The sequence below is a fragment of the Phoca vitulina genome, unplaced genomic scaffold, assembly GCF_004348235.1.
Source record: "Phoca vitulina isolate PV1807 unplaced genomic scaffold, GSC_HSeal_1.0 scaffold85, whole genome shotgun sequence".
NCBI classification, from domain to species: domain Eukaryota; kingdom Metazoa; phylum Chordata; class Mammalia; order Carnivora; family Phocidae; genus Phoca; species Phoca vitulina.
Window position 1 is genome coordinate 2,257,338 of NW_022589788.1, and position 11,086 is coordinate 2,268,423.

The 11,086-nt window shown below is 62.1% G+C and overlaps 2 protein-coding genes across 3 annotated transcripts in view; one reads left to right on the forward strand and one right to left on the reverse strand.

Moving 5' to 3' along the window:
• Window positions 1-9,433, forward strand: part of HTT (huntingtin) — a 140,015-nt gene extending 130,582 nt beyond the window's left edge. For both annotated transcript variants that reach the window (XM_032395577.1, XM_032395579.1), the window contains exons 61-67: window positions 1,017-1,207; window positions 1,369-1,483; window positions 1,579-1,792; window positions 2,166-2,271; window positions 3,945-4,107; window positions 4,283-4,443; window positions 5,385-9,433. In XM_032395577.1, coding sequence (XP_032251468.1) covers window positions 1,017-1,207; window positions 1,369-1,483; window positions 1,579-1,792; window positions 2,166-2,271; window positions 3,945-4,107; window positions 4,283-4,443; window positions 5,385-5,598 — 1,164 coding nt within the window. In that variant the 3' untranslated portion in view covers window positions 5,599-9,433. The remainder of the gene's footprint in view (window positions 1-1,016; window positions 1,208-1,368; window positions 1,484-1,578; window positions 1,793-2,165; window positions 2,272-3,944; window positions 4,108-4,282; window positions 4,444-5,384) is intronic.
• Window positions 1-11,086, reverse strand: part of MFSD10 (major facilitator superfamily domain containing 10) — a 631,579-nt gene that overhangs the window by 256,686 nt on the left and 363,807 nt on the right. The gene's annotated exons all lie outside the window — the stretch shown is intronic.

Here is an 11,086-nt window from a genome sequence, read left to right on the forward strand (position 1 = left end):
AGGTGTGTGCGCGTTGGTGCAGGCCGCGGGCCTCCACAGCTGGTCCTCTCCTGCTGAGATGCTTACACGGTGTGGGGAAGCGTGCCTCCCTCACAGCAGGTCCTGTTGGTGTTTGCAGAGGCGGGGACTGGCCCCCCGGGTGGGAGTCCTCAGGAAGGCGTCCCGTCACCCTGGTGTGTGCACATTGGCCCTCAGGTGGCCCGCAGGGACCCTCAGGCGGCAGTAGCCACCTTTCCCAGGTGGGGTGGCTCTTGGGCACTGGGGTCGCCCCCACCTCCACACTGCTTACTGCGGCCGCCTCTTCTCTGAAAAGGAGAGAGTCCTGAGGGAGGAGTGTGCACGGAATGTTTGCGTTCTGCTGCACCCCACTAGGTCTAGGGTGCTAAAAGGACACAGGTAACATTTTAGTCCAGGTCAGTATAGACTACTGTCCAGGGTCCCCAAGACCACCCTGGGTTTTTGCTGGGAGGATTCATATATACTCAAGGCCGGGATTTATCCCAGTGAACCCATACAAAGCAAAATCAGCAAAGGGAAACGGTACGGGGTGGAGGGCGTTGGGGGGGACGAAGTCCAGAGGAAGCAGGTGCCAGCTTCCAGCACCCTCTCCCGGGGAGTCAGGTGGGACACGCTCTATTCCCGGCAGCGCGTTGTGACAACACGTGTGGGGTCTTGTCTGCTGGGGAAGCTCGTTAGAGACGCGGAGCAGGGCTCTCGCTGGCGCTGGTCCCGCAGGCCCCTCTCCCTGGCTCGGCCCAAACCGCAGACCCCCGGGAGGAAGGGGTGTCGGCACCAACCACAGCGTTGGCGCGGACGGGGGAGGCACGGCCGGGGAGCCGGGAAGGCTCCTGATGGCCAGGACCGGACACCTGTGCTGCGCGGGCCTCTGGAGGGCGGCTCGGGCCCGCGGGGGGGCTCCTGCTGCACACGGTCTTCCTCTGGAGCGTGCGGCCAGCCGTCACTGGCCTCCCGCGTTCATCGTGGGCTAGCTTCTGCTCCCCGTGCCTGTGCTCTAGGATAAGGCTGTGGCAGAGCCCGTCAGCCGGCTGCTGGAGAGTACCCTGAGGAGCAGCCACCTGCCCAGCAAGGTCGGGGCCCTGCACGGCGCTCTCTACGTGCTGGAGTGTGACCTCCTGGATGAGACGGCCAAGCAGCTCGTCCCAGTCATCAGCGACTACCTCCTTTCCAACCTCAAAGGGGTGGCCCAGTGAGTACGAGCGGCCGCGTGGGGGTCTCTGTGTGGCCCAGGGCAGAGCGGGGTCACACATCACGTGGTGGGGGGCACCCTTCCATGGGGATGGGGGCTGAGACCCCTGAGACACGAGGACACCGCACACTGTCAGCTTGGGCCTTACCTCATGGTTTCAGCTGCGTGAACGTTCACAGCCAGCAGCATGTGCTGGTGATGTGTGCTACCGCCTTCTACCTGATCGAGAACTACCCCCTGGATGTGGGCCCGGAGTTCTCTGCGTCAGTCATACAGGTGAGCGGCCTTGGGCGCCTTCCTCTGGAGCAGGGAGCGGGCGTGCGCGCACGGTCACCTGCGGGTGGCAGGGTCAAGTCTTCCTTCTTGCTCAGATGTGTGGGGTGATGCTGTCTGGAAGTGAGGAAGCCACCCCGTCCATCATCTACCACTGCGTCCTGCGGGGCCTGGAGCGCCTCCTGCTGTGCGAACAGCTGTGCCGCCTGGATGCGGAGTCCCTGGTCAAGCTGAGTGTGGACAGAGTGAATGTGCACAGCCCGCACCGGGCCATGGCCGCCCTGGGCCTGATGCTCACCTGCATGTACACAGGTGAGCCGCGGGGGCCCAGGCCCACCTGTGCCCGGCAGGTCAGTGCCGCCAAGCTGCAGGCCGCACGGGCCTCCTCTCGTCTCAGTGAGCGAGGAGCATTCTCATTCTCGGGACGCAGACCACAGGGCCTCACTGGCGCTTGAGGGAGATCCCAGAGCCTGGAGCATGGGGTTACTGGCTCAAGGTCACGTTGCTGTAACTGCAAAGTGGTCTGCGGACTGAGCACTGCACCCTGTGTACCTGGGCTGGGCCCTGGGCTGCTGAGAGCTCCCTTCACCTGGTTTCACATCATCTCTTGGGGTTTGTTGAACTCCCGTGTGCGTTCAAGGCACAGTCTTCAAAGCAGGTAACCATACAGAAGGATTTGTTTCAGGGAAGGAGAAAATCAGTCCGGGCAGAACCTCAGACCCCAGCCCCGGCGCCCCGGACAGCGAGTCAGTGATTGTGGCTATGGAACGTGTGTCTGTTCTTTTTGACAGGTAAGCAACGAAGCCCAGCTTTGCCCTCAGCTGCCCTGGGGTGCTCGCCAGGAGCAGCTGCCTTCCCATGCACCTGCTTTCCTCTCAGCCTTGCCCCTGTGGTCCACCAGCTTCCCACTTGCGTCCTGACTACGCACACACCTCATTCAAGGCTCTGCGGGGGTGGGCAGTCCTTGGACCCCAGCACCTGGGAGCTGGGGTTGACCAGCTCTGAGGCCAGTCCAAGCCCTTGCCCGTCTCGTGAAGGTGGGGGGCAGCACCCCTCAGTGTGGAGGCATCAGGAGGGGCTTGTTAACGAGATGAGTCCTGCGCGTGGAGATCTGAGCAGTCCCAAAGATGTCCATCACACACTGCCGCCTTTGGGGAGGGGAAAGCCTCGAGGTCCCGCCCCCGGGGCCATGAGGAGCACAGCCTTTGAGCAGCATTAGCAACGGCTTCGGGACTAGTGTTGAGTAGACTATGGTAAAGGTTTAGACAATAAACAAAAGCGCCTCTCCCCACTGTGTGCACTTGTGTCCAGAGTCGGCTCGGCTTGCCAGTTCTGGAGAATGGGTTAGGCACCTTGCCAGGCTCCTTCCCCAGGACAGGGCCTCGGGTTCTGACCCAGGCCTCCCAGCCCAGGCGACATGATGCGTCTGTGGCCTTGGGAGGCCCATTGTGTGCCACTCTGCCTGTCCTGTCCCTTCAGCTCGGTCAGCAGGAAGCGTCTGGCTTTCACAAGAGCGTGCTGAGCAAGGCTGTCCGTCTTTCCACTTGGGCCAGATGAGGTGTTGTGGAAAGCCGAGCATTGCAGTCTCTTTCTGTGTTGACACTTAAAATGAGTGTTTATAGCCCTTCTTCCATTCCACACAGATCCGTCAAGCTCGACCACAGCCGGGTGGCAGGCAGGGGAGCCCACACTTGAGTCCCCGCCTTCGTGGACCCTGTGCCCCAGTGCTAACCAAACAAACCAGGATTGTAGCGAGTGCCGACAGGCATGCAGCTTGATGGTGCCGCACACGCCCAGGGTGGGGCCGGCTTGACAGAGGTCGTGTTCAGCCGTGGGCGTCATCCAGGGCAGCAACCTTGCGCATGCTCGGCCACCGCTGTCATCTGCAGGCGGACATCCGAGCACACCTGCGAGGGGGCACGGGTCCAGTTTCTGGGCCAGTTCCGGAGCCTTTCAGCAGCATGCGGCCCTTCTGTGTGCACTCACGGGAGCGTGCAGACCGGAGTCTCGGGGGCGGTGGGGCGTCAGCAGGAGTGTGTGCGGGCCCCCGTCAGGGAAGGAGGAAGGTCCTCGCTGACTGCAGCGCTGTGGTGTCAGAACGGGGAGCTGAGAGGAAGGTCAGAGAGCATTTGGACGTGGACGGAAGCGAACATGTCTTGGACAGTGTTCTTAGGAGTTGTTTTTTTTTTTTTTTTTTATCTCTGACGGCACCATCAAACCCTTTCTGCTTATTACTTGACATGACTTAGAAACCCCCTCTCTGAGTCATCGGCCTCCTCCATGGGGTGGAGGCCCCGGGTCTGTGCATTCATCTGCAGGTCCCCGGTGAGGTCAGCAAGGGAGGGGTGTCACCTGTTTGCTCTTGCAGGTCACATTGTAGGACCCAGGGCATCTCCCAACTGGCTTCAGATGCCAGGCTCTCTCAGGGTGGGGCCAGACTCTGACCTGTGTCCCCTCCTTTTAGGGTCAGGAAAGGGTTCCCCTGTGAAGCCAGAGTGGTGGCACGGATCCTTCCTCAGTTTTTAGACGACTTCTTCCCACCCCAGGATGTCATGAACAAAGTCATTGGAGAATTTCTCTCCAACCAGCAGCCATACCCTCAGTTCATGGCCACCGTTGTGTACAAGGTGAGGGCACTGGGTCACGTGGCCGGGGAGGCCCCCGAGGTGGACCCACCCAGACTTTCCAGACTGAATGCCTTTTACCATGTGGATGTGCTGACCCAGTGGACTTGCCTGTGGGCCCAGTTCCTCACCTTTGGGAGCCAGCAGCGCCCCTTGACCAGCCTCTCGTCTTTCTCAGGTTTTCCAGACGCTGCACACCACCGGGCAGTCGTCCATGGTCCGGGACTGGGTCATGCTGTCCCTCTCCAACTTCACCCAGAGGACCCCGGTGGCAATGGCCGTGTGGAGCCTCTCCTGCTTCTTCATCAGCGCTTCCACCAGCCCGTGGGTCTCGGCTGTGTATCCTTCCCGGGTCCAGGCCAGCGTGCTGTGGCTCCTGTTTGTCAGGCCTGCAGACTCTCCTCTTAGCATCTGGGTTCATGTTTCTGTTAAAGTTTTGGAAGTTTAACCTTTGCAAGGAGGCCAGCTGTCAGATGACATTTACCTTAAGCCTCGAGAGAGTGCAGCGTTGGTAAGGGAATAGGAAGGCGAGTGTTTACCCCACTGACCGGGACCGCCGGGAGAGGCGGGCAGGAGGGGTGCTCCCGCAGGTCCCTGTGGACCTCCTCCCGCCCGCCCGCGGGCCCCATGCAGCTGGGTCTGTGGCTGACGCTGCTTTTCATTACTCTTGGTCCATTGTGCCTTGTGTCATCCTCTCGGGTGAAAGGCTTAAGTAAAGATCCAGTTCCCACCCCAAAAATGCTGGCTGCCAAAAGGGGCTGTTCTCCTCTGGCAGCCTTCCCCCAAGACAGCCCAGCGCGTCTGAGCAGACGGCTGTGTGGGTGCTGGCGGCAGGCCTCGCTCAGCCTTGCCTGGGAGGGCCCGGCCGGGGGGCCATGGCTGTGCCCTCTCCCCGCGGGAGCAGGGCCGGTGGGAGCAGCGGCGGCCGGTGCTGTGTGGGGAGCCAGGCCAGGTAAGTGCCGTGGAGCGGAGCCCCCTCGCTGCGGGGCACCCCCAGCCGGCTTGCCCGCGCCCCCTGCCCTGCTGGCCAGGGCCGGGCTTCCAGCCAGCACAGCCGTGCCCGCTGGCCGTGCCCGGCTTGGCCGGCAGGAGCTGAGCTGGGAGGCAGCCGCTGCTGCTGCACAGTCCAGGTGCCCCGGCCTCGGCTCTCAGGGCCCCCCCAGCCCCGGGCCCGTCTGTAGACACGTGTCGGGGGAGGACAGCCTGGTGAGGACAGAGAGGCGCGCACGGGGGACCACTCTTCCCTCACTCGAGCCTTGCTCCCTTAACTCCTCTCCCAGCCTTCCCCACGTCATCAGCAGGATGGGCAAGCTGGAGCAGGTGGACGTGAACCTCTTCTGCCTGGTGGCCACGGACTTTTACAGACACCAGATAGAAGAGGAGCTGGACCGCCGGGCCTTCCAGTCCGTGTTCGAGGTGGTCGCGGCACCAGGAAACCCATATCATCGATTGCTGACTTGTTTGCGGAACGTCCATAAGGTCGCCACGTGCTGAGTGCCCACGGGGCAGCAGCACCAGAGCCGGGGGGGCCTGCCCACGCCGGCGTGGCTCCGCACCCAGGCCTCCCCTCGAGTCGCGCCATGGCCGAGCAGGCGGTGTCCGGCTCTGCCCGTGGCAGAGGAGCTCTGTGGCAGGGAGGCTGCGTGCAGGGACCACACGCAGGAACGTGGGCTTGAGCCTGAGTCCTTGCAGAGGGCAGGAGCCGCGGGTCACTAATCCTCTGTGCTGCAGCTAGTGCGAAATGCCAGCCAGCCGGCTGTTCCCGTCCTCTTAGCGCCCACCTGCCCGCGGCCACCAGGCTACAGCTGCTCTTGCGTCCGGGACGGAGTCCTCGGTCTTGCGGGTGGCCACGGGCCTCTCTGCTGTCCCACAGGCAGAAGGTGGCGCCGGCAGGCTTTCGGGAGCGCTCCCCAGGGCTCTGGCCTGGGGGTCAGGGCCACGCCCAGCCCCCCGACGGGAATGCCGTGGGGTGTGCGGGTCGGGGGTGCTGGGAACGCGACACCCAGCGCCACACTTCCCTTTCTCTGTTTTCTTCTCAGGATTTAAAGTTTAATTATATCAGTAAAGAGATTAATTTTAAGGTAACTTTCTATGCCCGTGTAAAGTATGTGCATTGCCAAGTCTGTGCCGCATGCAACGGCGCCTGCAGAAGCCCCCCGAGCCGGTCCTGTCCCGGCCGCCCCTGCTCTCTGTCCCGGAGCTCCTCCCACCGGACACCTGTCTTCCTTATTAACACGCCGGTGACGTTCTGTGGTGCACTCCACCTTTTCTCACGCGTCCCCATCTGATAAGAATTTAGGGATGTTTAATGTTCAGGTGTTTGGTCAGGAATTCACACAGCTCCTCTGAGGATTGGAAGGTGCCCGCTCCCCTGTCCCGTGCACGGGCGGGGCCTCTCTGGGCCCACCCGCAGCACCCTCCTCCTCCCGCACGGACCGCTCTAAAGCTTTCGCTCCCCAGTGAAGGACCACTGGCACCGCTCTGACAAGGCCAGCCCCCCTGGTCGCGGCAGTCTGTCGTGTCCACCGACCCGGCCTGGATGTCCTACGGTCCCGTCCCGAGCAGAGTGTGGGCTGCAGTCTGCCCAGGGGCCGACTGGCCGCTTTTGGGGTCTTCCCATGTGGTTTCTCTTGTGTGTTAGGGCTCAGGCATGTAATAGAGTTACCTTTGTCTGCACCTCTCTTCATCAAGAGCAAAGCTTGGTGTCTTGGCAACCATTAGAGAAGGACCCCAGCACCTCCTCCGTCTCCTTTCCTGCTCAACCCATACACTGGGCCTCCTTTTGGGAGGGTGCGGATCTGTGCCCACTGGACCCATGATGGGGCTCGATTGGAGGGGGCAGGAAGGGCCAGGACTGGGCAGCGACTGGCCAGCCTGTGCCCCCTCAGAGCCGCTGCTTCTACCCTAGACCCAGGCCACCGGACCAGCTTTCTGTTTCCAGCCCCAAAGGAGCCAAACCGTCCAGTGCACACGAGGCCTGGACATTTGGGTTGACCCCTGCTGGGCAGAGCCTGTGGCGTGCCTACGAGTGGGGCCGTGCTTGCTGTCTGACGATGCCGGCAGGCACTCGGCCTTCTTGGCCCCCGAGGTGGGCCGGTCACGCGATGCTGCCATGCTGGTCAGTTTGGTCGTGAGTTCAAGCGCAGGCAGCATTTTGGGTATTTCATGTGGTAAGTGAAGATAACTTTGAAGTCCTTTTCCAGAGTCTGCAAAGAAGGAGTCTTGGTGCCTGGTTAGTTACCCTGACGTCTGGCCGGTACGGGCCTGACATCCCACTGCAGTGCACACGGGCCTGCAGGGCTCACACCAAACTGCCTGGAGGCCCCCGAGCTGACCCCCTGCCCCAGAGCTGCCATTTCCTTCCTGCCCTTTCCTGCTGCAGCGGTTTGGGACCTCCTGGGGTGCAGGGTTTTCCCACCAGTCCCCGCTGAGGCCCCACTGAGCCAGGGCGTGAGTGGTAGAAATGGGTCCCATGTCTGGGCAGGACCAGAAGGGAACCTTAACGGAAAGTAAGTCACCATCGTCCCCCACCCCGCTGGGCTCCCATTTCTTATCCTGCCGTTTCCCATAAAAAGCCTGCTAGCATGTTTGTGAGCGCAGGAAAGTGCTCCATCCCCCCACCGTCACCTCCGTGGCTCCGAGCACCCCGGGCCACATGCTGTTCCTGCTGAGGAGTTTATATCTGTAGGAAGTAACACTGTGAATGTGAGGTTTGGAACCGTTCCCCTTAGTATCCATATCACTGGGCTCACCTGCAAGCGTCATTGGTCTTCCCTTGTTTGCCATCGACCCGAAATAGTCGGTCTTAACAAGGGGACCTGGAGCCCAGCTCTGGCCGTAGGCGCTGACCCAAAGACTGGCCTGTGTGCTCGGAGATGGATAGGAGTTGGTGAGTGAAGTCCTTTAGGCAGGGAGAGTAGATGTGTGCGTGCCTATGCGCAGATCTATAATTACACGTATACCTCAGTATGCAAATACGCAAGACTACCAAGAATGGCCGCGTCAGTTCTTCGCAGAAGTCGGCTTTTCTTAGCCGTGCCACGGGGAGTCGGCTGCATGGCAGAGACGTCTAGGAACCGTGTCATTGCTCATTAAAATCCTACTGAGAAAAGGGTCCATCCACCTTGCCAGCTCTCTGCACAAGGAATTAAGACTATCAAGTTCCTAGGAGTCTGTGGCAAGCAGCAGTCATATCATCAATCCAAATGTTGTTGAAAATGCTAATTTGGCAGGTTTGTTTGCAGAGGGGGGGTTGTTTTGCTGCCGACACTTTGAGCACAGACTTGAGTGAAACCAGGGTGATGCACGTGCCTTCCCCAGAAACGTGCCTCCCTTCCCTGTTGCCCTGCTGCAGGCTGCCCGTACCCGCTCCTCCACCCTATTTTTGCCAGGAAATGGATCTTTTCCAGAGGATGAATGCGGCTGACCCCTCCAGACACCCAGAATGTAGCACCGGAAGGCCCTGCCTTTTAGAGGACCCCCAACTGCACCCAGGCCCCCCCATTGCGGGTGTCACTTCCAAGTCCCCAGGGCCCCGGGGCGGCTTCTCCCCGGAGCTGCAGCAAGCCCTTGTTGTGGGTTTTGTTGGAACAGACTCTGACCAGCAAGAACTGCCCTTGGCCGTTGTGTAGACAAAGCTTCCTTCTGCTGTGGGGGCTGCAGGGGGCAGGGTTCTCTGGCATTTGGGGGAGTGGGATTCATTTCCTCGATACTGTGAGCATCCTTCCCAGCATACGTCCTCACTTTGTGTTGTGTCCTTCTCTCTGCAGTGAGCCCTCAAAGCCATGGCTGCCAGCCATGTGACCGTGGGATGGTTCTGTGGGGGGGGGCAGGGGGCAGCAGCAGGGGAGCGGCCTTGCTGGAGAGCTCAGGAGGGCTGTGCTGGTGCTGCTGGCCTGGAAGGTTCAGGGGTCACTTTCCCCCGTGCACCTGTCACTTTCAATGCAGCTGAAGGAACCCCCTCCCCCTGCCCCGAGTGCCTCTGGGAGCACCTGGCCCTGGACAGTCACTGCCGTTTCCCTGTGCAAACAGGGTGGTGACCGCCGGCGCTGGAGGATGGTGGCCCTTGTGGACCTGCCGCACGTGGTTGGGCTCTGAGTGGGGCCACCTGTGCACACTCGCTCCTGGGCACTGTGGCCGCGTGTCTGTCGGCAGGCCATGTGCTCCACGCGGGGGCCAGCAAGGCTGTGAGGGGCACGTCCCGGAGCCCTGGCCTGGACCTGACTGTCCGCTGCCAAGAGGAGAGGGAAGGACTGACATGCGACGTGTATTTAAGTTTTTAAACTGCTGCAAACGTTGTGTATCTGAATTAAAGGGAAATGACACCCCATGCTGCTGTACGAGGCATGCTTGCTCGCGGGGAAGCCCCGCCGGGGACGCGGGCCCGCGCTGCAGGGGAGAGCGGGCCGGGTGCGTCCCAGGAGGGCCCCGCAGACGTGAGCTGCTTGCGACGTCGCGATCTGGTTGTGCCAGGGCCACGTGGCTTGGGCATTGAGTCTCTGGCTCCACGTGTGTCCGGGGCCCTGCGGGGAGGTGAGGGCCGGCGCAGGGCTGAGTGCTCCCGTGGGCTGGGACCTGGCCGCTGAGCTCCCCTCGGGGCCCCGCCGGCTCCTGGGCTCCCGGGCTCCTGGCCCATCCATTTGAGTTTCGAAGTCATTCTGCTTGAAGTCCTCGCGGCTCCCCGAAGTCTTGCCTCCTCCGCTGAATGGGGTGCCGTGCTTCTTAGCTCTGGGCGGGCTCCTGCTCGCGAGCCCTGGTGGTGGGTGTTGTGGCCCGGGCCACACCCCCAGGCAGCGGGCTGCTCTGGCAGGGTACCGCGACCGCGTCCACTGCAGTCCGGTGGGTTCCGGCCCGTCGGCAGGGCGGCCCCAGAGCCCACACCACGGTGGGTGCCAGACAGACGACACGGCAGCTTAGTCCCTGCCCTTGGGGGAGCAGTGCGACTGAGCGTGCGGACCTCCCCCGGATTCTGTGGCGGCCCCGCGCCCCTGCCCTCAGGAGCCAGAGCACCCTTGCCCTGCACTGGGACCGTGGTGGGGCGTTTGTCTGCTGCGGCTGGGGTCTCACTTCAGTTCCTGTCAACATTTGATGGGGCGACTTCAGCTCCCCAAATTTGTCTGCTCTGTGATACAATTCCGAGGCCTCTGATGGTCCCTCCCAGCTTCCAAGGCTCTATCCCCCTTCCTGGTCCAAGCGTGGACAGCCAGACCCTGCCTGGTGCACCTGAGCACACCTGGCCTACTTGTTCTTTCTAGAAAGAAGGGTCCCAGGCCCCTGGCGTGAGTGGGCTCTGCTGCTGCCACGCCCTGCTTGCCCTCCGTAGAGGGTGAGACCCCGCTGTTCTTCAGAGGAAGCCTCTGCAGCCCTGCTGGGTGTGTGGAGGCGGCCGGCCTCGCCCCGCAGGCAGCCTGGCCATACTGAGCGCGCTGGATGAAGCATTCTGCCTGGGCCTGTGGGCACAGACGTGGGCCTGCTTTGTGGCATCACCAAGACTCCTTTGGTGAGGGAAGCTCATGGGAAGCCATGAGCACGTCCTGCAGTTTTCACTGCTTTGGGGACCTTAACATCTGCTTGGACGGCACTTCCTCACCAGCCTCCCAAGCAGGAAACCTGGAGGCCACTCCCAACGGCCGTCTCCCTGCTGGCCACGTCCTCTAGGGAGCCTGGGGCTCATAGGCCTGAGGGGCACTAGGGGTGTGGGTGGGCCCAGGGGACCCACTGAGGCAGAGGGCTGGCAGGTAAGGGTCTGGGCTCCCCAGGGATATAGGGAAAAGGGCAGTGGTGCTGGCCTGGTGAGCTGGGCTTGCAGCCCCCCGCCCACGCACCCACCCATCCACACAGCGCTGGGCCGCAGCTTGGAGCTTCCTTCCACTGTGAGCCGGCCACCCTGGGACGATCGTCGCCCCCTTCCACCGGGACAGCCCCCCCCTCTGGCCCCGCCCTCCCGGGGCTCGACCCTGCTGCCCCTGCCATACTGCCGCCA